We start from the raw sequence: 27,153 nt of genomic DNA, 5'->3' as shown, positions 1-27,153 counted from the left end.
AAGTTTTAAAACACACCACAAAATAATGCATTAGGGTTTGCATTTAAATTCCAAAATTGTTTCTGTAAAAGACTGCATTGAAACCAAATGAGCTCAGAGTAGCTGGGAAATGAAATTATTGATGGCAGTAGTGACTTTTAAAAAGATGTAATCTTTTCAATATAGTTCTAACTGAACAGAAGCTATGGTTTTTGGGAGAAAGTATGTTTATCCAGGGTGTCTGATGACAGGGCATACTGAGACAAACTGAAGTTATTCCAGGACTTTAAAGAGATTGATAACAATGCAATTTCAGAGTTGGATTTGTTTTGCCTTGATCTTTAATGAGAGCACTGGACACCACACCGGCCCACTAACAGCAACCTTGTAACTAAGGACAGAGCATACTGCTAAATTCTGAAATCCAAAATGTGCTTATCCATGGGGAGAGACTCTAGTCAGAAGTTCAGGCTGGATAAAGTAGGGGATTTTTAAATGTCAAGAAATACGCTCCTATTTGATGTTTTCATGCTATAATATTAAAAAAAAAAAAAAAAAAAAAAAAAAAAGAGATGAGAAATGAGAAAAAGGGAAGAAATCCAAGATAAAGACCTGGAAGGAGGTAGGATAACAATTCCCTAGCAATTATTAGCATCCACACTGAGAAGGTAGAAAAGGTAAATATGTGAATGAATTTAGAAGCAAAATTTCACTTTCCATTTACCAACAAAGCCTTCATCTTTGTAATGTAATTTACTCAAGAAAACTAAAGAAATTGTTTGTAAGGAGTCATTATATGTAATTACTTTGAATGGTTATCATGGGTTCTTGTTTCCTAAGAAAGGACAGACTTGGTTTTTTTAAACAGGACTTGTTTTTTTCCCTTGAGATTCCACATATTCAGAACAACAGTGACTAAGATCTTGGAACTGAGCCTTCACTTTTCATTTGACAAATGACAGCAACCCACCATAAGCACTGCTCATAGCATGGAACAAACACACCATGCATATTTAGCAAAGGAGATAATTTTTTCACATGGAAATGAGCAACATCTGACAAATGTGTTCTAGAAACAATCTCTCACTGACAGAATTTAATTCTATTTGGCTCAGAAAGAAAAAATAACTTCTCTCTGCATTGGTTTTTTTAGAATATTTTTCTGGTAATCCAGTGAACAAATGCAAGTAAGTTCAGCAACTTCCCGCAGCAAGGAACATGTCTGTAGGCTGTAGGGATGAAAAAGAAGTCTGGATGTGAAATATTTTATTTTATTTTACTTCCTACGTTGTGGAGAAGACTTAAGACATCTCCTCACTCAGGAGAAAGCAGTGGCAAACTGTAGTTCTTACTCAGAAAATGAGAAAGCCTATATAGCCTTGCAGGTAAAGCTACCTTGCCAATCTTCCAAAACCATAGAAAATAACATAAAACTTTAAAAGGACTGTGTTTTCACCATTTTTCTTTTCCTGAGGTAATTTTTATATTATGAGAAACTGTTATGGTGTCTCATTAGATCTGTTCCAGTACTGAAGGTCAGTGGAGGAGAACTCAAGAAGCCCTAAATGACCCCTTTCCTCCAGAGTGCCAAACATTTGCTACACCTTCCCTTCCTAATGAAGCTGCCACCCATCTCAGCACAAGCTGTGCAATTCCCCCTTCCCTCTCCAATGTTGTACTTTGCCATTTATCCCTTTGCTTTGCCCTCAGGCTCAGTGAGCTTCCCATCCACATGCATCTATCCAAGGCAGAATTAATCAGCTGTGCACTGTGCTCCTCTGCCTGTGCTCAGTGACACCACCTTCATTCTTTGCATCGTTTTCTATCTCTTATAGCTCAGTTTTGTTTTATAACAGCACCATTTTTTCCTCCTTACAGAAGGTCTCATTTGGTGCTGCCTGGTCCAAAAGCAGATGACAGCTTCCAGCCCAGGGACAAAGTGACTGAGATAGAGAAAGCAAAAACTCACTTATTTCCACATCCATTCAAGCAGAGAGTTTCTTTGCTTTTAATTTTCTTCCCCATATACCCTCACCTCAAGGACTAACAAACTGACTTCCACATTAGCAGTTTCTTATTCCATCAAGGCTTTTTTCACATGCAAAAATAATTCTGGTAGAAGGGAACATTTTCCCTTTGGTCTGAACTCTGAGAATGCCAGTATAACATATTTCCTGCTGCTGTCCCTGCATCTTAGAAGCTTTCACCATTTCCTTCTTTAGCACCATGGACTCTAGATTTGGGACTGACCCTAGAAGCAGCAATGACTTAAGTTCTGTCTTCAAATTTGGAATAAAACCTTGGTCCCAGAAAGATGTCATCAAACTGGCAAAGCTTCAGATAAAAGCTACTAAAGTAATCATGGGCTGCAGTTTGATTTATGAGGAAACACTAAAAGGCCTGAGTATGTCTAAGCTCAGCCAAATGATGACTAAGGTAAAATATGGTAATATCTACAAATATTTGAAGGGTCTAAATACCAGGGGAATGCACCAGTGTCAGAAGGTTATCATCACACTTTTCTATGTATATGTGATGCTACATTTTGCCTCCACTATTGTTGGGACTTTTCTAACAGCTTTTCTTAAAGCTTTAAAACCTAGAGCTCTTCCCAAACCTAAAGACAGAAAAAATGCACCAGTAAGAAATCCTGGGCTGATTAATCTTTCTTCTCAGCTACTGGAATATTAATTTGCCTTAACTGAAGCGTTACCTTTTTCTCATTAGTGAAACAAAAGAAGGGAAATTGAAAACTATGAGCAGGGAATATGAAAGATATTCATCTTGAGCTATGAGAGAATATGGGTGAAGCTATGCTTTACAAGGCCAAGAACATGATTTCCTTTTTATTTTTTCAGTAATAGATCAGCTTAAAATATCCAGCTATGTTAATAATGCATCACTGGGCTATTAAAGGAAGGAATGGCCAAACTTACTAGTAAAAGCAACACTCATTCCTTTTTTTTTTACTAGAGTTGGCCTTGTTTACATAGGAAGTCTGGGTGTTTTACAGTGTGCTAGTAAGTGATTCCTAATTCCCTTTGTGACAGTTTAGCCATATTCAGGCAGCTTAACTCAATCTCCTTCTCTGCTCTGCATCAACAGCAAGGCTGGGCACGTTGCAGACACTGAGGGGAGAAGAGAAGGTCCTGTTCTGCCCTCACTCAACTCACTGCATGTCAGTGAGGTCATTTTGGAAGCTACATAATGATGTTAACATGATGCTACCTGAAAACCTTGCTAAAAGATAAGGTAAGCAATTTAAAGATGATTCTTCACTATGATGACTGCTATAGTCACAGAATCAGAATATTAGCTTTTGTGATACAGTTAAGTGTGATATTGCTACAATAAGAAAGGACTATGGCATCATGTTGTTTTGATAACATTGTATTAATCTGAGGCTTTTATTAGGATACACAGAACTAAGCAAGGGCTGAGCTAAAACTCTGCACTGCATTGCAACCACTAGAACAGAAAATCCTCATCCTCTGTGAAACACAAACATGAAAATGAGCAGTACAGACATAACCTCATTTTTCACTTTCTCAGAACAAAAGTAATTAATTGCACATTCAAATACTTGCTCCACAGTGTTATCTCAGAAAGAAGTGGTGCTTTTCACTATCAATTAATGAGGCTTCTCTCTATTTCTGTGGTCTGCTAAAAAGCCAGTAATAATTCTAAATAGAGTTACAATTTTTTTTTTTTTCAATGAGATTTCTTTTCCCCAAGAATAATTTAGCTCTCAATGAAATTCAGAGATGCTCAAAACCAATACATAGTGTCATGGTTTCACTGCAGCTGGCAACCCACACAGCCATTCACTCACTCCCCCACTAGTGGGATCAAGGAAAGAATTGGAAGACTGAAAGCTGGAAAACTCATGTGTTGAGATAAAGACAGTTTAATAGGGAAAGAAAAAGCTACACACACAAGCAAAGCAAAACAAGGAATTAATTCACTGCTTCCCATGGGCAGGCAGGTGCTCAGCCATCTCCAAGAGAACAGGGCCCATCACGCATAGCAGCTACTTAGGAAGACAAAAATTCCAAATGTTCCCCCTTCCCTCCACCCCTCACTTATATACTGAGCATGATGTCACGTGGTCTGGAATATCTCATTTGTCACTTTGGGTCACCTGTCCTGGCTGTGTCTCCTCCCAGCCTCCCACTGACCTCCAACTCCCCTGCCAGAGTGGAGGGTGAAAAAGCAGAGAAGGCCTTGGCTCTGTGTAAGCTCTGCTCAGCAATAACAAAAACATCTCTATGTTACCAACCTTGTGTTCAGCACAAATCCAAATCACAGCCCCATACCAGCCACTGTGAAGAAAGTGACCCCAGCCAACACCAACACTTAGGAATGTGGCATTAGTATGAATAAGTCACAGGAAGATAAAATTGCAGTTCACCTGCAGCCATCCTGCAGTACCTGGTGACCAGGGGGGCTTCACAGGCATTCCTGTTCTGTGTCAGTAATTGGATGGGAGTCCTTATGTGCAAACCTGCTGATGTAGGAAGCTCAGAGGATATCCTACTTCCGCATGAAATAAAAAAAATTGAGCCAATGAAAGAACTCAGTGGATGGCAGCAGGTGAGGAGTTGAAGACCAGAAAAAACAAGGTCCTCATTCCTAGAGGAATTTAAAACCTCAGGTTTGTTTCCCTTTTGCTCTTTGTTTTGCTGTATCAATAGGAAATGACAGCTGAGCACCACACTGCCTTTGCTTCAATCTGTGGTGACTCTTTCAGCCAGTCTCTCTGAGGCACTTCTGTGCACTCTGTTCTACAGAGTGAAATTTTAAGTAGCTGTCTCCTCCAATTCGTTTTTATTCAAAATCCTTGCAACGCTTCCAACTTCTGATTCACATAATCCAGAAATAAAAGCTACAGGATCTTCTCCAGAGATTTCAGTACGAGAAATACTCAAAATAAACAGGGATTTATTGAGAAAGGTTTATTCAAGTGAGCATTCATGTAAATAACCAAGCCTCAGCTCTTCAAGTTGGAGCACAAGCTTTTCCTATAGTAAGACTCAGGACTGTAGAAGTATTTCAACACTTAGAAGATAATAGCTTCTTCCCTTCTCCAGTTTTTCTCTTCTTCACTGCCCTTCCACTCCCTTCTCTCCTGCTTCTCAAGGTTAGCCCAAATAAAACTTTCAGATGGCCAATCAAAATTTGCTGGATTTTTTTTTCTATTGACTTTTGAATCCTCATTTTGCTTTCAAAAGGTTTGCACTCTTCACCCCTCTTTCTGTTTCACTGCTGGGGCTCAGCAGGCTTTTCAGAGGTTTCTTCTAAGCCTGCTGCATGGCTAATTACAAAGCTGTAATTAGCCATGTGCCACATTCCCAAGGGAGTATTGAATGTTATGCTCATCTACAGCCTAATTAAGCTTCATGCTCAATAAATATTTGAAACTATTAAGTAATTATGTGACTGGGGAGGGAAAGTTAAGAAATGGCATGAATTGCACCTAATGAACTTTAGAAGGTATCAAAGGATCACTAGGGCAGCTCTGCTGATCAGAGGATAAGGCACCTGCAGTTACCCCAGGTAAGGGCAATTATTGGTAACACAAATAGCAGAGCCCTTGTGCAGCCAAGCCTTGCAGGAGCTGCAGATCCCCCTCCAAGCAGCAAGGTGGGTGCCCAGAGGGGTTCCCAGGGAAAGCAGTGAAATATGAGCAGTGAGGAAAGGAGTCTGAGACCCTTCCCCATGCCCAAGCAGCTCTGCAAGGCTCCTGGATCCGGGGCTTTTTCTCATTCAGAATTTCAGGGTACCAGGAGGTCTCCTAGAGAAGCTGCATTCCCCTCTACACTACCACCACAGGGTGCTGCCATTCTAACCTCCTGGGAAGCATCACAAGGCACACAGAAAATCTTCTGTGGGAGCACTGGACAGCCAGGATTTTGCTCAGTTGAATCATCCATAAAGGTACAAAAAACTGGGACAATGTATTTTTCTCATATTATCTAAATAGCATACACACAGAGTATCTCTGATGATAATTTATGCCACCATCCTGTCATTCAAATGAGCTTTTTCATTACTGACATTGACATAAGTCATTGCCTCCAGCTGATTGCTGCTAAAAAATTCTGTATAATTAAAAAAATAAATCATAAATTAAAAAAAAAACTTGGCATCCATAATAAATTATGAAAATATAAAGAAGACAATGAGTTTCAAAAATTTCATTTGTTTTAGGCAAAAAACACCTTATTCTTTTGCAGCTTCCCTTAGTTTGGATTTAAGCGCACCTGTGATATAAATGTTCTATATCTAATCTCTGTTCACTCCTACAGTGTTTTCACTCACACAGAAATTACTTTTCACATCATATCCCATCAATTCTAATGTGTACTTTCATTTTATAATGGCTCCTTTTGTAAAAGGCTTTGAAATCTGATATAAACATGCATCACTGATCACAACACAAGCACATGCCTAGAATGAGAACCACCACCCATGTATTTTTCAAGTTTAACAGTGTGAAATAGTTCTGCTGAAGTCAGTGACCCACACTTTTCCACCCCAGGTTATGAGCTTTATTGTGAAGTCAGCCTGTAACCTCAAACCCAGCCCCAAACTGCAAACTGAAAAACACACAGCAGTCCAGTCGTGCTCTCATTTTCCCCATCTGAGCTCCAGAGGAGGTGAAACACCCAATGCTACTTGCATGAATGATATCCAGGAGCTTGGGGTCTTAAAAATTCAGCCTCAGTTACTGGAAACAAGTCCTAAAATTGTTGAAGCCCAAATGGCTGGAACCCAGGGTTATTGTTGAATGAAAAGTAGTGGAAAAAATGTTATCCCTAAAGCAAATCCAGACAAGCAGTTCCAGGAGGAAAAGCATGTTTGATTTAAAGTGAGTGCTCTGTTCAAATAAGACCACACCCATGTTTAAATCTCTTATTTCTGTTTACAGGAGAACAAGGTGGCAAATGACAGTTTGCTACTTGACATTCCAGAGTTCTTTTTCCTTAGCAATTGTCTCAGATAAACAAAGAAGGAACAGGCTCAAACAAAAAGTGTAATAATTTACTTTCTACTGCATTTGATAGGCATGAATGGATAATGCTTTCAAGCCTTGACATTCAAAAGAAACAGCTAAAAAAAAAGCTAAGATACATTAAGATAAGGAAATCAAATGAAAACATGGTTTCCAAATGCAAGAACCTAACTATATTGGCTTTCAAAACTACCAGCCTGTGACCACAAAAGAAATCTTATACTCTGTGATAAAAGCTACTGCAGCAGGAAAAAAAAATATAAATCCAAGCAGCTGGGCATGAGCTACCAATATGAATGTGCAATGTGTGCACTGAACCACACTGTGTGACTGAAGAACAGGCAAACAATATCCAATATAAGAGAAAAGTATCAAATGCATGCTTTTAGGGGCACAAAGCTCAAAGTATAAAGGTATTCAAGTACTTAAAAGAGGTTGCAAAATATTTGAAAGTGTCTGTAAACTCAACTTACTCTGAGAAGCATCAGGTAAGGAATGTGCCAATGTGTACCATCCAAAGGGGATGTCTTAGTCCTGAAAACTCAGGACTTAGGTTGTACAAAATGGGGAAGTTTGGTTCAGAACACATATATTTAACTGTTGCTTTAAAAAATAAATAAAAAGGGATAAAAAGTTCAGAGATAGACCAAATTTGCTATATTTTTTCAAATGCTATTGCGGCAAACTCACCAAATAATCCTGTTGTGTAATTATACTATATCTTCACAGAATATACCAATCTAGGCAAATTAGAGACTTACAGAGGTCTTCAAAGCAAGGTCAACTTTAAAGACCATGAAGACTATAAAGACAAAACAGACCATGTTCCTCAAGGTTTTTTTCCAGCTGAGTGCTGTATGCCTTCAGGGGTAAAGGTTCCACAGCTTCTGGGGCAACCTGTTCACTGCATTACTCTTCCAATGAGGAACATTCCCCTTAAATCCAATTGTAATTTCTTTTCTGCAGCTTGTGACTGTTGCCTCTTGGCTTTCCAGTGCCACCCTCTGGGTTCAGTATGACCTGCCCTGTAACTCCTTCAACTACAGAGGTGAGCTGCTGGTTCATCTTCAGCTTGTTCTCCATCAGCATCATCAGGTACTCTTCCTCAGAGCTGCTCGCCCATCTTGTCCTGATGAATTGTGTTACTTGGTCACAAGTGCAAGGATGTGCATTTATCTTCACTGCATTCCATGAAGTGTCTGTCAATCACTCCTGCAGCCTGGCCAGCTCCCTCTGAACAGAGGCTCTGCTCACCTAAGCATCAGCTGCAGTCCCTCAAGTTCATGTCATCCGCAGACATGGGGAGGGTGCAATTCCTCTTCTCCACCCAGGATGGATAATCCACCTGTGTTACTGCTTGGTTGTTCACATAACTTGCACTGTTGTGTGAATGAACTTGTTCTTCACCATTTCCTGTTAGAATAGCTCATAGGAATGCTGCTCTGTTCATCTAACATTGCAATAAACAGCACTGTGGTAGAGAGAAACTCCTAAAAAAAATTCCTTGGCCAAATCCTTATCTACTGTAAACTCCTTGCATTTCTAATCAGCTTATACAAAAGTGAGATCCAGGCTATTTATTCAAAAACCAAAGTTCCAGAAAGGTATTTAAAAATCAGCAGGCTGCTCATTATAACCAGTTCTTGGTGCTGCATGTATTAGTTCACTGTTGGCAAAAACATCTCCTTGGAAGAGCACAAGGAGCTGGGTACTTCTGTCTCACTGCTGAGTTAAGACAAGCAAACAAAAACATGCTGTGTGTTTCTATGCTTAGTTACACGTACTTTTGAGGAAAGAATGACTATTATTTGAATGCATTTATTACCAGTTGAGCCATCCTAATCTCTAGATACCTCTTGGGCTTAGAAAAATACACATTTTTACAGGAAAATATTTTTTATAATCCTTAAAATAAATTTCTTGCACAACAGTGTAATCTAAAAAATACTCACAATGGGAGTGAAGTTAGGAAAACACTACCACCCATTAAATCCCCACCCTCCTGTGGTCCTGGAGCATTAGCCAAGGTTTCGTTGTAGCTTCCCTTAATTTGACCCCAGGAGCTAATATCATTGACTTGAGTTCCCTTCTCCTGGTAGGAACACTCAGTGTAGGAGACTTTGCTTGGAAGAGTGACTCATAGACAAACAATAATGCTCCTTCCATGACACCTATGATGGATCATTCAAAGTTCACAACAAACTGTTTCACAAAGAGGAGGCTGCTTCAAGTCAAATTGTGAGATGGCTCTTAAATAAATCTACCTCATGCAAACTTAGTTGACCTTATTGCTCCAAACTGGACCAAGAAACCAGAAACATCATGAGTGGGAGAGATATTTTGTTGATACCAGACACAGTAAGCCTGTTTTCAGGCTTGACAGCTGACGTGAAGCACAGAAGCTCCAGGTCTCCTTTCACAGACACCTCCTGTACCCCTGGCCACAGCCATCACCCCCAGGAACTTGCTCTGCTTTGCAGCAGCAACAGCAAGGTGAGGCTTCGGCCCACACGAATAATCAGAATAAAACTGGTGTATTAGAACATGGATTTTTTTTCTTAGGAGATTTTCCTAGATATATCACTCTACAGCTTGGATAATACATGGACCTAGCACTGCTACCATTTCTGTAGGTGAAATCCAGCCCTTTCACAAGTGACATTGCATGTGCAGGATGAAAACAGAACAACAGCTGGAAACCAATTCAGATTTGAAACAGCACTTGCCTCTTAGAGACCCCAAGCATTGAATCATACCATCTAGGAAGTGTGAAATGGACCTCAAGAAAGGTTGAAATATAATGTTAGTGCATGCTTTCAGTATTCCCAGTGCTGTCCTCAAAAACTTGGAGATACCAAGGTATCAAGGCATGTGAAGTGAGTCCTCCACTAACAGACAGTAGTCTGTATCCACATTTCTAAGCCTGGTCTGCTTCTGTGCAAACCTAAACACCCACATAGTCCTGGGCTCCCTGAGTCCTGCCCAAGCCTTAAATCTGCTGAGCGCACAAATCAATAATTAAGTTACTATATTCTACTTTGACCACAAAAGGGAAATAATGATAAGCTGCTTTTCTATGCAAAGCTACTTATTTCCAGGAATTCTGTAATACAAAAGAAAGGTTCAGGAATGAGGGGAAGAGACTGACAGGGAAGGCAATGGTTTGTGCCTGTCACTCAACTCTGCACATGGTTTGAAGTGTAGATGAGCAACTGCCTCTGCTTTCACAGTAGTTACAGTGCTATTCAAACTCTGCTAATTAAATTGTTTAAAAAACTACCAATCCCTATTAAATGTAAGACAGTCTACAAAGGAGTCCTTCCTGCAGACACATGTGTTTAGCATAGTGCAGCAATCAGCAGGATTGGCCTGGTCTCCTCACTGCTTTTCTGGTGCAGGTTTGAAGCAGATCTTGTTTATTGTTCTTTTTTGCAAACCTCTGTGAGATCTTTGAAGTGGTTGGGCTCCTTGAGCCAACAGGCCTTGTGCTGCACCTGGTGTGAGGCAGACTGAACAGCTCCAAAGTTAAACAAACAGCAATCCCAGCTGAGGATGGTGTATGAGTTACAGATAATGGCAGCCAGGGCAGGCATGATCCATCCAAAGCAAACTCTGTGTTGTCTTAACAAAGCAATTTAGAGCTGCATTTGCTATTCAGACCGGTCTGCTGTGTTTAAACAGAGACTCTGGTCTTTAACACACACATACACACGTGTGTGTAAATATGTACATATGAAAGAATCCTTTACAGGATGTGTCCAGAGGAGCATCCCTGCAACTCCCTGCTCCTTTTTCCAGACTCATCATGCTTTTTAGTATTGCTATCATGCCTTGCTATAAACCAGACTTAAAAAAAGCTCATAACTGAGGCTTTTTTTTCCTTACAATCAAATCAACACTGATTGATTCAAGGAAATCAAGTGACAAGCACATTCAAGTATTCAAGAGCATAACACCAATTTCAAAACATAGTACATGTATGCAAGCCTGGTAAATTATTGTTTTTAAAAACTGATTTTAATCAGAGGAACTTTCTGCTCCTTCAAAGTTTTTCTTCTTTTCTTGTTTGAAAAGTAATTTTTTCTTTCTTCTTTTCTTGTCATATTATCACGTTCAAAATACAGTAAATTTATTAAAATAGAAATATTTCTAGAAGTCCAGTACTGCTATCACATCTTTTTTATTGAGCTATCTCTTCTTCTTAATAGTAGTTCACAGAAAGATAGGTTACTTAAGGTGAGTCTTTACTCAGTCCTGTCATTGATCAGTCAAAAAAATCAACTTTGGGAATTTTGCTTGAGCATCAATTTCAGGATTTGATCTTTGGATACTCAGCTTTCTGTTATGGTAAATTATATCTACATTTCTCCATCTTAAGCGAGATGTGGATGGTAGAGCAAAGCTGTGGTAGAGTGACCACAGATCACACAGCCAAAGGAGAGGCTGAATAAGACAGCAGACTAAACAGAGGTCCATGTATTCTCAGGATAAATTTAGCCTTTTTGTAATATTTAGGTTATTCTATGAGGATGTTTTTTATAGGAATTCAAACCAAAACAAACTCCACATTTTCTCACTCCCCACCTGAACTTCCAATACCCTATAAAATCATCCAAAACTGATGGGTTTTATCAGTATCTCTGTAAAACCATTTGGTCAGACATTTGCCAGGTTTTAGGCAATTTTTTAGTTAAATTGCCTACATACTGCCTTTTTTGAGAGAAAAAAAAATACAATACATAGTGTCATTGTTCTCACTTATTCTTCTCTCTTCTTTGTCGCTATTACTGAGGCACAGGGGTATGCAGGATAGTAAGAAAACAGAAGAAGTGCTTGCAAAACTGTTGAGCAAACATTCCTACCTCCAGCCTGGTCCTGTCCACATCCTTGGGCAATTTCACACGAACTCGGTTTGTTACAATAAGAGTTTCATAGGGATAAATCTGTTAAAAAGACAAGAGCATATGAACTCCAGCTGAATCCAGTTCTGATGCATGGAAATGGTGGTATGAGGAACTTACTAAAAAATGGTACATACTTGCATCCTGATTTGACAAATATTTCACTGGGACAAAAATTAACAAAATGAAATAAAAGAAAGGAACCCATGTAACCTTGCTAGGAAGTGCTGAATCTGATTGTTCTTCCAGTGCTGGAAAAGCCCTTCTTACCTTGTATTCTGCAAAAGAACGAGAACAGGTTCAGAGTTTAGAATTTATAGCCATTTTTTGGTGTCACCACAATGAACATTTAGGTACATCACAAATGTGCTATGCTACTACATTTCTCCCTTCTCAGTAGCTGTTGGATAACTGCATGCATGATAAGAACTTGACCCCCATGCCCTAAAAGCCTATAACACTGTCTATTACCAAAGCAATTGTCCTGGAAATCAAAGGCTTATTACAGAAAATCCATTTCCCGATGCCATTGGGTTACACGGTGAGTATGTCTGGCAAAATTGGGGATCTCTTTTTACAGGAGGCTTATGTGCAGAGTTAAGTCAGTCTGTCATCCAAAACTCCTGCCCTTATTGTTCTTTACTGAAAATAGTTAAAATATATGGATTATTAAAGGCATGTCAGTTTGGAAACATAGATGAAAACCACTGAGATAATACAATATTACAAGATGCTGACACCCTGCACTTGGGCTGACTGCACTGGGAATAACAATAGGGAAGAAAAGATGATTTGGGGATGTGGTAACAATGACTCCTGCATCTACACTAGCACAAGGGAATTGTAGTTAGGTCAGTGTATGACTATATATGATATAACCACACAGTGTTATCTATTCACAATGGTGATTAAATGCAACCAGGAGAGCCAAAATGTTTTCACAGACCTCTTTATGGTCTGAAATAAAATCAGAGATTGAGTCTACTTTTCAAAACCTTTACTTTAACCTATTCAAACATTGAGACAAAGATTTTTATCAACACAGAGTCATGAAGTGAAGCATTAGAATAAGATTTTTATAATGAGTTAAAGTGTCTTGGAAATAATATTTTTTAGCTCCTTTGAAAATTCTAACCCGAGTTCCATATTACTTAAAATTGTAAAAAAAAGAAAATATTGCAAATAAATTCTGCATTTTGAACTCTGCACCTTTTAACTACACTGTAGTACAACCAAGAAGCACAATGGACTTTTTCCAACTAGACTTGAAGGAAGGATCATTTTAAATTTCCTCCTGTCTTTGATATGAGACTAACACCACAAAGCTGTTACCACATATCAAGGATCCTGCTGTTGACTCAGCCTGGTTGCACCAGCCTATGATGCAAGACTTCTGTCAAGCCTTTAGGTTGGGGTAAGTAAAAAATAATATTCTGTGATAAATATGACACTGAGCTGTGCCTCTGGCTAGTTATTGTTATGTGAACTACACGAAGAGCTCAGAAGAATAACCTTTATGGCAATATGTTAATTAAAATCCTCAAAGGGTGAAAACACAAGGGGAAATGATATTGCAAAAAAAATGTACCTTTCATCCCCCAGCTTGCATCCTGGTCCGTTTCATATTGGCCCATAGTTTCAGGCTGACAGAGAAAGAAAGAAGCAATGTAACAGCAAAATAGACAAAAATTCCACTCTGAATATTGTTGAGAGAAAAAAGAAACACATAGAACCCAAATACAGATCCTTGTGTGAGAGAAAGAGAAAAAAGTCTCAACCAAATTTGACCTAATTGCTCAAGTAAGCAAGGTAACACTGAAACTGTCACTTTTCTGTGATGCTGATGTGTTACTGCCATCATCACAAATCTCTTCTGCTGCACTGCAACTTTTCTCCTTCTGCCTTCTGCTTCACACTGCTGATGCCACTGACCAGGGAGAACTCTACATGTACCATATGTGTGCTTTGTTTGAAACACTGTCTTCTTCCTTTGCTGACAAATGCTATGACAAAAAACAGTAGAGGAAATCAGAAAAGCACTATTATATGATTTTTTCTTTCCAAATCTCATTTTTGTCTGCTAGGGTATCAATGGTGTGCACAGCTATGCCCACAATAACCCGCAAGGCTCCTTGCTTGCTTTTGGAGTTTTATTTACGCAGCACTAGCATGGCTGATTAAAAATAGCAAACCACAAAAGCTGGTATGAATGAACCTACAATCCAAACAGAGGACATCCATTCTGAGAGGAATTTTGGCCTCAAGGATTTGACCATGAGCAACCTTTTCAACTCTCACACAGGTTTGGGACTCTTTCTAAGGGACAGATGCTGCCATCTGCTGCTTTCCCAGCACACTGCAAGGCACCCTGAGTGCTCTGGGCTCGGGAAGCCTTGCGATGGCTTTGGTGCCTCACCAGTGCAGGGGCTGGGCACAAGTCAGTGCCTTGCCCACTTCAGGTTACTGGCAACACCTATTCCGAACAGTCAGAAAAACCTCTTGACTCATAGGTGGGATTCGTTTTATATGGACCCTTTAAAATTCCTAAGTATTATTTGACAAAATTTCAGTGTCATTCCTTTCTTCAGAGAAGAATTCAAGAAACCAGGTATTGAAGCAACACAGACATAATTAGTCCTGTAATATTAACTCAAAGGGATGGACATTTCAGCAGCTACTGAAAAATCCATTTAGCTACTCCTTGATAATTTCTTTCTTGTAGCTCCTTCCAAATGACTCTCATTTTGACTCTTGTCACAGGGGAAGTTTAATCCTCCTCATATGATTTTGCAGGTTTTACATCTTCCTTTGGAGTAAGAAGGGAATTTGAACGAGGTCCTCTCCATGCAATTTGGACACAAATCAATTCTTGAAAATGTAGGTGCACAGGCATCTATGTATTGCTCACTAGTATAAACCACAGTGGTTTTTCACCTAATAGTATACGCCATGAACTGAGAATCCATAATGCTAGATGCCAGACAGGCCACATTGTCAAAGCTTACTTTTTAATAAAGATTAATAAAAGTTGCAAAGAAGGATTAAAAAATAATTTGGAGTCCGTTCTGATCATAATTTGGTTAGACAACTTTCTTTCTAGATTGCTCCTTGTCATTCAATCTTCATTGATCCCTCCCTGCCTTAAAATTACAATGGCTGTGTGTGAATACACACACCCCACAGAGACACACATTTACACTAGAAAAAACAGAACAGATATTTCAAGGAATGCAATGGATGTGGGGTGTTCCACCTTTGCTCTAAGATCATTACTTGCCTAATTATAGGCCTGTCTCTATCATTAATTCAAGCTATCCTATGACTAGTATGTGCAGCCTGTGCAGATTTTAGATCTTCGTTTGTTTTGGGAGGAGAATCAAGATTCCCAATGCTCATGATGCACACAATTAAAAGGAGAAGCCTCAGTCAGTCTCACTCTTGCAGAGAGACAAATTGTAACCCACTTAGGGAATGAATCTGTCAGACAGGGCTGGCAGCCAAAACACCTTTGAAGCGTTATTACTGTGTAGATTTTCAACTAGTTACTGAGTTGTCTGTTTATGAGACCTTATTCCCTGGAGAATGGATTTAGATGTGTACCTACCTGATGTAAGCCATTCTTTCCATAGCCAGGCAGAGAAGCAGACTTAGAATATGGAAATCCTGTAAAAGACATAATATACAGCTAAATCTTTCACAGCCTACTAAAACAGGGAATCCGAGAAAACATCCAGAAACAGCAATTACAAGATCAATGCAAATATTCTATCAATGAGATGAGATATAACTGACCTATGCTCATCTTTTCTCCATATTTCATGCACATGAACATGTGTAGCAATATCTAGAGAGAGCAGCAGGCCAGGGGCACAATGTGGAGGGAGTTGCGGGGTGAAATCTCTGCCTTCCAGACTGGTGTTAAATCAGAACTTGAAATTGGGATTAAAGGGACTTAGATCATCACTTCTGAATGTGCTATATGAGTTCTGGGTTATGGTTTTGTTTCTTAAAAAAAAGATGGGTTGATACCCTACCACTTGAAAAAATAAAAACTTTTTTTTTTTCCCTGTAAAACATCTCTTGGAAAAATGCAAAAATGAAGATACAGCAGTGGATAAAGTAAATCAGACAGAGTATATACACCCAAATGAAAGAAAGTTTTAAGATGGAGAAAACTGGCAAAGTGGTGTTACCATGAATAAATGATGTGATACAGTGATGAAACTGAGTGTGGTCATTATGAGACAACTGAAATGCCCTAATTTTAGTATTATGACTCTAATAAGAAAGTTTAAAAGTTAAACAATAGAAGAACAAACACACGTGTAATAAACATTCCTGACTCCAGTATAGGACATTATGTAAAACTGGTGCAAAGAGTTACAGAAGTCAGATGGCTCAAAGAACTGAATATACAATACTTCTTTCTGTCAAAATTGTTAGCAGTCTCTGTCCAAAGAGGAATGCAGGAAGGGAATCCAGACCCCATTGGATTAATAAATACCCTAAGGAGATTATTAGGAATAAGCATGCAGAAAGAAAAAGCAAAAGATGGATCAGCATAGGGCTCAAAATGTGCTGAGATAAACTGAAAACTGCCAGAAGTCAAGCTGAGTTAAACACTGAAAATGATATTAAAACAAATAGCAAAAGTTTCTCCAGCTATCCAAATAAAAAGAGAACCAGGCAAGAAGAAATGGGATTAGCGGGAGTTGCACTGTGTCGGTGCTCAGAACCCAGCAAAGGTGAAAGAGAGCCCAGGTAGGGCTTGAGCACTGAAGGAGTATTTCATCCAGGGAACACAAAGTGCAGCAATGAGCAAGGACGAAAAGCTAAAGGAGTAAGGGTAGGCCAGTGAATCACTGTCATGATGGGGAAAAAAAATTCAAAGCACTGAATGCACTTAAACAGGGAGCAACAGGCTCACATTGAATTGCAAACCAAATGCCTCCTACCATTAGAGAAGGGCAACAACAGTTCTTATACTTAAGAGAGGAAAAAATAACAAAACAAAAACCTTATAATTGCCTGTTATGTGAATGGTAGAGCCAGCAGAGAGCAAAGAGTAAAATAATACTGTGAAACAGAATGCCTGTATCTGCAAAAAAGCTGCCATCTCTGCTTCTGCCTGGAAAAAGCTGCTATGTTGGACATCAGTGTGCAGATCAATCTTTTGGCTATAGAGAAGATGGACGAGTGAGGTTTGTTCTGTCGCTAAATAACCCTCGGTCACCGAGGAGCATTGCCCCAAGGTAAAGAAAGAGGAGTTGGCAGCAGAGCCAGGCGGGCGCGGAGCTGGCCCGGAGCTGCCGGGCTGAGCCGGAGCCGGCCTGGAGCTGCCCAGGAGCTGGCCCGGAGCTGGCGGGCGGAGCGGCAGCGCCGGTGACACCGCGCGGCCGCCTGGAGCAGCGGAGCGCAGAGCTGAGCCCGAACGGCCCAAGCACAGCTCTGAGAGCCGCTGATCCAGCTCCGCTCCTCTGTGGTTGGACACTGTTTGAACAGCTACCCTCTGCAGGGGTATGGCTCCTGCTTCGTCCAAACTGAGGCTGCCTCTCAGCACGTCATGGACACATCAACAGCAAGGGTTACATGCCTTCCTAGATGATGGCTGCTTCCTAAATACACAACACTTAAAATCATGAATTATGGTAAATGATAAGCTATTAGACATCTATATATACAGAAACAAGACCCATTTTCACAGGTGGATGTCAGGGGATGCAAGCTCCACTCCTGCCTGTTGATTGCACAAGCCTCACACTGATGTGCTGTTAGTTGTGTTCTTCTGGGCATTTAAGCTAGCCCAGTGAGACTGGTGATGATCTAAAATAAGTTTTCTTCTTTATCTTGTTACAGCCTTGTGACAGACTTTGTAGCATCTGTTTTTCCTCTTCCTTGCATAGCTAAGCCATAATTTCCTTAATATAAGTTGATGGAGCCAACTATCACATTACCATAATGCCCACAACACTGACATCCTAGCCCTGCTGCCAGACATGCCTTGCATTGGGTGCATTCCTTTGGAAAACTGCTTCCCCAGCTTGCTTACCCTGGATGACCTGCTACTGCAGCATGGGGTAAAGTGGAGAAGGCAAGGAGAGTAATGTCCCAGTTATTTCTTAAAATTCGCTAAACTTATTTTTTGTCAAGTATGTAACTCTAAAGCAAAATTCAGACCCAATAGTAATGCTTCTGACTTGCTGAAATGTGTAATAAGAAATGTGAAGAAGATGCTTTTGGTACTGACAGCTAGCATGGGAATAATTCAATTACAGAATTATTCCCTTTCCCACCTGGAATATTTCTGTGACCTTATAACTGCGAGTGATAACAAAAAAAAATAAATGGCTAAATTAATCTCTGGAGCAAGGAAATCTTGATAGAGAAGGAATGGCTCCATCAATATTCAAAAGACATAGTTTGTGTCAAGGACTAATAATTAGCACAAATGAAAAATCTGCTTGACACACTACCATCCTGTCTACTGAAAATAGGTATCATATAAAAAATGGGCACTTTTATGAGAAGTGGGTTTTTGTGGTAAGGAATCTCTGCTCTCCAAAGAGACAACAGTTCATTTACACAGCCAATGCTGTGTCACTGATAAAGTTTATGAAAAACCCCTTTGCCAGGGTCTTTTCTCCTGAGAAGCAGGGAAGCTTCAGCTTCTCCACGTTTTGCTACTTTGGAATGTGATTTGGAGAACTGTTTACTCAGCATGTGAATGGTTTTTACTTGATGACCAATGACAGCCAGCTGCGTCGAGGCTGTGAGCAGTCACAAGATTTTATTATTCATTCCTTTCTTTGCTAGCCTTCTGATGTCTCCTTTCTCTATCCTTAGTACAGTTTTAGTGTACCATATTCTTTTAATATAATATATATAGTAATATAACAAATCAGCCTTCTGAAACACAGAGTCAAGATTCACATCTCTTCCCTCGTCCTGGGAACCCTCAAACACCACCACAATGCTGCTCCTTTCACTAATAAGAAACTACAAATAGTTTCACCATCAAAGTCTGGAAGCAGTGAATGCTTACAAACCATGGCACAACAGACAGATGGGTGTAGTTATGGCAGAGATAGGCACAAAGGCAGCCAGGGAGCTGAGTGCCTGGGTGCAGCACACACAGGGAGCTGGGTGCCTGGGTGCAGCACACACAGGGAGCTGGGTGCCTGAGTGCAGCACACACAGCGAGCTGGGTGCCTGGGTGCAGCACAAACAGGGAGCTGGGTGCCTGGGTGCAGCACACACAGGGAGCTGGGTGCCTGGGTGCAGCACACACAGGGAGCTGTGAGCCTGGGTGCAGCACATACAGGGAGCTGGGTGCCTGGGTGCAGCACACACAGGGAGCTGTGAGCCTGGGTGCAGCACACACAGGGAGCTGGGTGCCTGAGTGCAGCACACACAGGGAGCTGGGTGCCTGGGTGCAGCACACACAGGGAGCTGGGTGCCCGGGTGCTGCACTAACAGGGAGCTGGGTGCCTGGGTGCAGCACACACAGGGAGCAGAGTCCCTGGATGCAGCAGCCCCCTGGGTGCCTGGGTGCAACACAGCCAGGGAGCAGAGTCCCTGGGTGCAGCAGCCCCTGGGTGCAGCACAGCCAGGGAGCAGAGTCCCTGGGTGCAGCACACACAGGGAGCAGAGTCCCTGGGTGCAGCAGCCCCGGGTGCCCCGGCACTCACGGCAGTACGGCGTGGCCGTGCCCTCCTGCGCCCGGTCGCTGCCGGCGGTGAGTGACAGCGAGCGCGTCTCCGAGTCCGGGGAGTTGGTTCTGGTCTCCAGATCCCCTTTCAGGATCAGCCAGCTGCTCTTGAGCTGCAGAGAGGAAAAGGCTGTTATAGGATACAGGATTTAACACCTGGAGGCAGTTCTCCTACCTCGACTGTCTCACATGCCTCGAGAGCTGCGTGTCCGTTAATGCTCACTGACGCTCGTACCATCCTTTATCAAATTACAAAAGCTGACTACATGGTGAATTAGACATCACAGCTACCAGAAACTTTTAATTTTCAGCTGGGCTGAGGATAGGTTCTCTGTTCATGAAGCTGCCCACTGTGCCCCACTTTAGAAGATGCCCTATGTAATTTTCTTATAATTAATCTGCTCTTGACATTTTTCTTCTAGGTTGATATGCACCTATGTCTGCAGGATTAGCTGAATCACCAATGTAGATATTGAGGCCCAGTGAAAACCCATAGTTTATTGCTCTTAATCTCAATATCCCTACTTCTCTTTACAGTAGAATGTACATTCTAAACCCTTTGGGTGAGAGATTAAGCTTTTTTATGTCTTTTTGAGAAGACCTAAAAGTAGTAATGATTATTTCAATTATTTAAAAGAATACCTTTACATATGAATGTGTTTTAAAAACCAGTTACTTCAAGAATGATCAATACTTCCTTTTGTTCTTTTTGGTCATTACCTTCTTACTGTCCTGATCCAAGCTTCCATCCTCCCCTTCTGATCTTCTTGCTGCTGTAAGATTAAATTAATTTAAAAAATTTGAACAGAATGCATCTTATTTTTTGTCCTGTGTTTTGACTGTAGTTATGTTCCAAATATTTTTAAGAGGGGAGAAAAAATAAATTTTAAAAAACCAGAGTTTGACAGAAAATTTGATGTATAGAGCTATGGTTTCACATAATTACAGTAATCCTCATCCTTCATGTATACAGTGAATTTAGAAAATCTATTCCTGCTGGATTTTGAACTTGCATTTTCAGGAATAAACTACTTTTGGGGAATGATTGGTGGGAAAAAGAATTGTACATCACAACTTAGGGACAAATTTTTAAGGCCACCACTCACAGGGAAGCCACTTCCCCCTTCTGTGCTACAATGACCATGAAAGTACAAGTAGTCACACAGATATTTTGTAGTCAGCACACCTGGGTCTCCTGGGATCCCAAAGAGGGCAGACAACCAGGGTAAAGAAAATTTTGAAAAAACTTGGCATTGCCTCTTTATAAAATATGCATGAGAGATTGTGTAAGACTCTAAAATTCAAAATTCTTGACCAACCAATTTTTATGACTGTATTTTCCTCTTCTGCCCATATTGCCCTGTTAAAGAATGCTTCCCAAAAAAAGTTGCTGAGGTTTACCATTGGGTTATTTCCTTGTAACTTTCCAACTTCCTGAGAAGAGAACTGAAAACCTCAAAGCTCTTCATTAGATAGTTCCCAACCCTTGAATGTGTTTGTCCTTGTCTTTTATTTCCCAGGGTATTGTTCCAGACACCAAGTTACACTTGAGAATATTATACAAAGTTTTGTGCCAAATTTCACACAATTTCAGGTAAGTTCTTAAAATTTGAGCCCTACTTGCCTTTGTAGCCCTCTGGGTAGTCTGGGGAGAGTTTTAATGGTGCAAAAGTGGAATAATGGAAGAACATAGCATAACTTTAAGGTTATGAGAAATGAATGTGAAAAGGGGGTTGTCTGCAGTGCCTGAGAAAAATTCCCTGTGCAATGCAATGTAGACAGAAAATTTAATTATATTAAAAGAAAGAGTACAATAATGTAAAAGTCAAGGCTCAGATGAGATTCTTAGAGACAGAGATGGAGAGGAGATTCAACTGCACCATTAGAAGTGCTGGAAAACTCCCAGCAAGCTGGGAAAAACTCTGCCCTCTCCAGTTCTCCAGCCATCATGTCTGCAGAGGATCTGCCCCGTGTCTAAACAACACAGGCAAAAGGCCACCACCAAAAGCATTTCAGTGTTATTTTGATGCAATTTCTGGTGCCTTTGCACAGCTCACATCCAGACCTTAACTGGTTTTGCTGAGGAGGTGGTAGATAAAAAATGACAAATTGCCATAAGGGAAATATCTGTAGGTTAGAGGTGAAAGTCTGAACTGTAGAGGGTTTGGCTGCTTCCTCTCACTTCCATTTAGTGTGGGAAAAAAAAAAAAAAGAAGCTGGGCTACAAAATGTGAACAGCATTATGAAAAAGGTTTTCACAGTTATCTCATAGCACTCTGACAAGGGTATTTCCCCATGATGGCAAGCTGCTTCTCTGAGGAATAAAATAGGAAAGAATATTCAAATATGACAGATGATGAATAAAGTCCCTACTCTGCAAGAAGGACCTAAACCTGGTTCACAGATATTTTAGGAGCACACCCTAAACTGCAAGTCAATAAGTTATTCCAGATTATGTGAACAGATCTGGCTCTCATTAAATCAGAAATCCTTATAGAGGATCTGATGCATTTCTGTAAATTTTATTTTTGTTCCAAGACATTGATGTTTTCAAAGGAAAAACACCTCATGCTTGATTCAAGATTTCTATTCAGAAATTTCAAGAAAGTTCCACAAGATCTTGACAGCATCTGCCTTCAAAGAGATGCAGAGGATTTACAGCCAAAATCAGTGAGGGCCATGAAGGCCAGCCCCTCCCAAGTTCCTGAGAAGGCTTTGTTTAACACATTGCTGGCAGATAAATCCAAGTGCTCTGAATTTCATCAGTACTGAGCATTGGCTTCACCACTACAAGGGATACTCTGTTCTGAATCCCAACGTGATTTCCAAACTTTTTTTAGTAACTTTGAATAATGTTCAAATATTTCTAAAACACAAATACACACACACACAACCATGCAGGCTCCTACACTCTTCACTCTCCAGCCCCAGCTCTGAGCCTGATCTCTTGCATGTTCCATTCTTCCACCACCTTCTTCTCATTCTGAAGTTGGTTGTTTATAATAGAAACACAGAAGCTGTGGCTATAGCAAACCTGTTGGGTGCTGATGTAACTAAAATCTTTTAAACCAAACGTTTTGGAAGAGCTTCTCGCACTTCTTGTTTTAAAGAACATTTTTGCGCTTGTTTGTTTAAACTTGGTCTCTTCAACAAAGGAATGTTATCTGGCTCCTTTTCAGCATGAATTAGTTCAGTGTCCCATAAGCTTGAGGAGCTGAATCATCAGCTGCTCATGTGTTCATGCTTTAAGCTGGGAGTCCTTCCAGAACAAAAAAAATAAATATTTTTAAATTTGATATTCATTCGTATTATTTTTATTGGAAGGAAAGTTTATTGATTTTTGTTGTTGTTTTGGAATATTATGGTTTTGGGGGATTTTTTATTTAGAGTAAATTATGTTTTGTCCTCTGGCAGGAAAAAAAAAGTATTTCCAAACACAATCTTTCAGAATGTCTGTAATCTAGAAAAGAAAGTTTAAAACATATATTCTTGTTAACCTATTGAGATTGCTGACTTGCTACTTTAATTCTCTGCTCACTTCAGTGATTACAAGGACAACTCCATACAGCAGTGCAAAACCGACATAATCCAGACTTTGACAAACAGCAAACTGATATAAAAATGCCCAGCCTGCAAATATAAAGCTGTTGCTTAAAATCCTCTTTAGAAACCAAAAGTATCTATAAAATTAAGTTGCACAGACGGGATACAGGATATCAGAGTCCTAACATCAGCTTCTGTAAATGAGTGAAACTATGCTGACTTACACTGGATGATTGTTTCTTTGCATTTGTTCATAATTTTTCCAAACACCATTATAATATTAAACTTTTTTAGCTGTCTTTCTTTTTTTTTTTTTTGGCTCAGCCTGAGAAGTTACATCTAATGATTTATATAGAGGAGCAGCACAGAGAGGCAGGAGAGGGCAAACAGGCCATGGAACAGCAGTCAGGGTGTAGCACAACACTTTGTGTGGCACTTATTATCAGCTCTGAATCATCAAAACATATCAAAATACCAGTATCCCACTTCTGGAAAACTTACTGTATCCTTGGACATCATGTTATGCTATTTTATGCTATTTAATTTTCACATCACTTCTCCTTTTCTATTTGAGTTTACAGGGGCATAATGAAATGCAAAGACTACAGCAAACAAATTTGGGAGTAAATACCAATTTTTTTGCAAAGACACATAGATAAAACTGCAACAGAGAAAAGCAGACTGTACCATGCTGTTTGTAGATAGGAGGTTTCCTATAGATGTTATCTTTTACGCCAGTGTCTGAGGAAGAGGAAAGAGAAAGGAAAGAATGAAAGAGTAAGCAAGAAGTTCAGACCACACTGCTCGTTTCCTCTCAGCAACAGTAACAATGCAAAACTTCAGCAAAAACTGCCTTCATTCAGTGGTTTGCCATTCACTGGTTATTAAAAGAGGGTAGAACTTTATGCATCATATGCCGAAAGCCTTTATACCTACCTGTGCAACATAATCCCTCTAAGTCCCTCAAAATGCTCCAAGACAACTTGAGTGGCATCCATTGGGTGATATATAGGTGGTTTCATCTGCACTACCAGAATATACTTCATAATCAGCAAAAAAGAAACCAGCACACTTGCCACTATTGAAAATTCATATAGGAGTACAGCAGACTACTACAACTGTCACACTTGGAAAAGGATTTTCTCCATTATTTAGTAATAAAGTGTACATGTTTAGGTATGAATGTTTATACTGTAAATACAAATTATTCTTTTAGGAAATCCTATAATTTGTCTTTATTTTGAATTGTATAGCTAACTTGGCCTTCCAGGAATTTTCTGGAAGCACTCAGAGCCACAGTTTAGTGTTCCCAAATCACAGACATCAGATTTACCCAGTACTGTGGCAGATAGAATTCCTAATTGTGGTCTGTTTACAGAAACATTAACCACAGAAGCTAAATGTGAATAAACAAAGGATTACAGTGAGGATGTAGACGTGTTTAGCAGTCAAAAAGCTAAATGGTGTGGATGTAACTTTAATGTGCTTGTTGACTGAACTTGAAAACAGTAGAGTACGTATACAGAGATTGTCACAATGAACCCCCTGCAGTTCTCAAGTCTTCCAGCTTCTTTTAAAGTTTATGTTACTATTACTTAAATTCAGATAATAGACTGATAAGAAAAAGAAAAATCAACAACCAAACAACAAAAACCCCTTCAGTCATTCCTCCTGTACACAAATTCAGTACATGTATGCAGTTATGACACTATAAATCATAGGATCTTAGAATCATTAAGGCTGTAAAAGACATCTAAGATCATCTAATTCAGCCACTAACCCAGTGCTGCTGTAACTTTGTACTGTTGGTAACATTTTTCATTCTGTTCCTTCAGTAAAGCAATTTTTTTAAACATACAGGTACACGAGCACACAGCTTTCTTTTATTTCTGAGATGAAGTTTAACAACAGATGTTCACTTAGTAGATATTTTCTGCACTTCAAAATTCACAAGCCAAAAAAAAATTACATTCAGAAGAGAACAAACAGGTGCTAGAAATTGAAGATCAAAAGCTAAGCAGTTAATGCCTACCTGGAATATGGAAATGCCTAGGAGCCTGCTGATAGACAGAAGGTGAAGATTTGCTGTCAGAGTACATGGATAAGCTTGGAGTGCTCCGACCACTTTCACTGCCTCCAAGGGGAAGAGCAAAGAAAGCAGATAAAAGAAAAATGGAAAGCAAAGTAGAGTATTTCAAGCATAAAAGCTTGTTCAGAATGACTTGTTAATCCAACAGTTTCAAATATATGTTTTTGTAAAACCCATTCTTTTTCAACAGAGTATATTGGCTCAGACTCCTAGCAACTCATCAAAAATTACTATCTGATAGATATCAGATTAAGATGCCCTACTTTGAAGTGAAAATTTCTCTTTTAATGATGCCTTAAAAAAGAAAATCAAAGGATAAGAACATCCAGAATCTTGCCCTGTGTTTTGCATAGCCTTAACTGAATAATCTATTGATCAAGTGTTTTAAAAGTTAAATGCTATGGCTCGTAGCCTGCTCCTGAAACTAGTAATACATAATTCAGTAGTGTTTAAATTATCTCAAAGCAGGACCAGACAGAAATATAAATATTATGGTTAAGTCAAAAAATCCTGCATATATCAGTGACAAAAATAGATGTTGAAATTCGGCTTTCAATTGCAAACTTTTCCCACAGGTAACATGCCACAGCATTTTTATGCAAACAAGGTTGGATTATCAAGTCATGGATCTATAATGCCATAGTCACTTCACCAAATTCCAAGACACACATAGGATTTTTCCATATTCATTTTTCCACTTCTTTTTTCAAATGCTCATTATGTGCCATTCATCTCCTCCTGGTTTATTTCCCTGAAGCACACTCTATGGCATTATAGTGCTGCTTGGCAAACAAAAAAGTAAAGCTCTACTTTTTTGGGACTTGTAAAATCCTTTTAGTTTACAGCACTGTTAAGCAACTGGAAGCAAACATGACATTTATTCTTACATCAAATGACTGTTAATTTGCTGTTGTTGTTTTAGTGTGGATGAAGCACAAATTCAATGGCTGGTAATGATGATGGTGTAGCAAGTTTCTCTGGGGTAAAGAAAGTGCAGCAGCTCAGGGCATGAGTTGTGCCTTCATGAAGGGGATGTTTCACAACCACAGAGCTGCTGGGTTTCCAGAGCTGGCAAGGCCATGCCTGTGGATGGTCTCTGCTGACACACAGTGGGGGCATGGCCACCCCACTGCCGCCAAAGCCAGCCTTGCCATGCACCACTGAGGCCAAGGGGACAGTGCCACCCAGCTCAGTGGGAGCAGAGACAGGACAGACAAGGTCAGAACAGTGTGCTGTGTTATCTCATGACAATACACTGACTAATCCAGCCTAATTTTTGCGTCTGTTGAGTTCAGAGTAGACCAAAAATTAAACCTCAAAAGCTGTTCAGCTGTGACCACTCAGCGATTTCTTGTTGGAAAAGTATAATCTGGGATGTTGAAAGACTGAAATCCCAACTACAGCTGCTGATGGCCTATTGTCTCTCCAAAATGTTAAGAAAATTATGGAATTCCTAAGAATCTGGTGCATTACCATGAGCTTGAAGGCAAGTAGTCCTCAGACAAGAAACCAGACAGTTATTCAGTTTCTTGATTCCCACTTTGCCCTTGGAAAATAGTGGGGACAGGTTTTCACTACACCTTTATGAATTACCCCTTTCTTTGCTGCTTGCTGCCCAGATTCCTGCCTATCCCTATTAAATAGAAGAACCCTGAATGTCACTGGTAGATACCTACAAAAATAAGGTCCATTACACCTCCAAAGTTCTTAAAATTTTTGTAATGCTCTTCACTCAGATTAGATATTGCTATTGGATTTTTCTAATTCAAACAGAAAATGAAAGTTATCAAGCAATTGCCACAGTGTATTAATTTCTCATCTGCTTAAAAATTAGCATATTATTAAAATCTCTATTCAGATATGATTTGCATGAATAATCACTTCATTGAGCAGTGCCAAGGTGCCGGTACTGTACACA

The 27,153-nt window shown here is 39.9% G+C and overlaps 1 protein-coding gene across 11 annotated transcripts in view; it reads right to left on the bottom strand.

The window, feature by feature from the left end:
- Positions 1-27,153, bottom strand: part of ABLIM2 (actin binding LIM protein family member 2) — a 128,429-nt gene that overhangs the window by 1,247 nt on the left and 100,029 nt on the right. For 5 of the 11 annotated variants that reach the window (XM_074541689.1, XM_074541691.1, XM_074541692.1 and 2 more), the window contains 8 exons: positions 25,179-25,280; positions 23,834-23,887; positions 20,324-20,376; positions 19,584-19,716; positions 15,500-15,558; positions 13,484-13,538; positions 12,109-12,173; positions 11,857-11,937 (listed from right to left, as the gene is read on the bottom strand). In XM_074541689.1, the coding sequence (XP_074397790.1) occupies positions 11,857-11,937; positions 12,109-12,173; positions 13,484-13,538; positions 15,500-15,558; positions 19,584-19,716; positions 20,324-20,376; positions 23,834-23,887; positions 25,179-25,280 (602 nt within the window). The remainder of the gene's footprint in view (positions 1-11,856; positions 11,938-12,108; positions 12,174-13,483; positions 13,539-15,499; positions 15,559-19,583; positions 19,717-20,323; positions 20,377-23,833; positions 23,888-25,178; positions 25,281-27,153) is intronic. The other 6 variants (XM_074541694.1, XM_074541696.1, XM_074541697.1 and 3 more) reach the window with 4 other exon arrangements.

Source organism: Zonotrichia albicollis, chromosome 5, assembly GCF_047830755.1.
Source record: "Zonotrichia albicollis isolate bZonAlb1 chromosome 5, bZonAlb1.hap1, whole genome shotgun sequence".
In the NCBI taxonomy this organism is placed as follows: domain Eukaryota; kingdom Metazoa; phylum Chordata; class Aves; order Passeriformes; family Passerellidae; genus Zonotrichia; species Zonotrichia albicollis.
The sequence above is the reverse complement of the archived record's forward strand: the minus strand, read 5'-3'. Positions and strand labels throughout refer to the sequence as shown.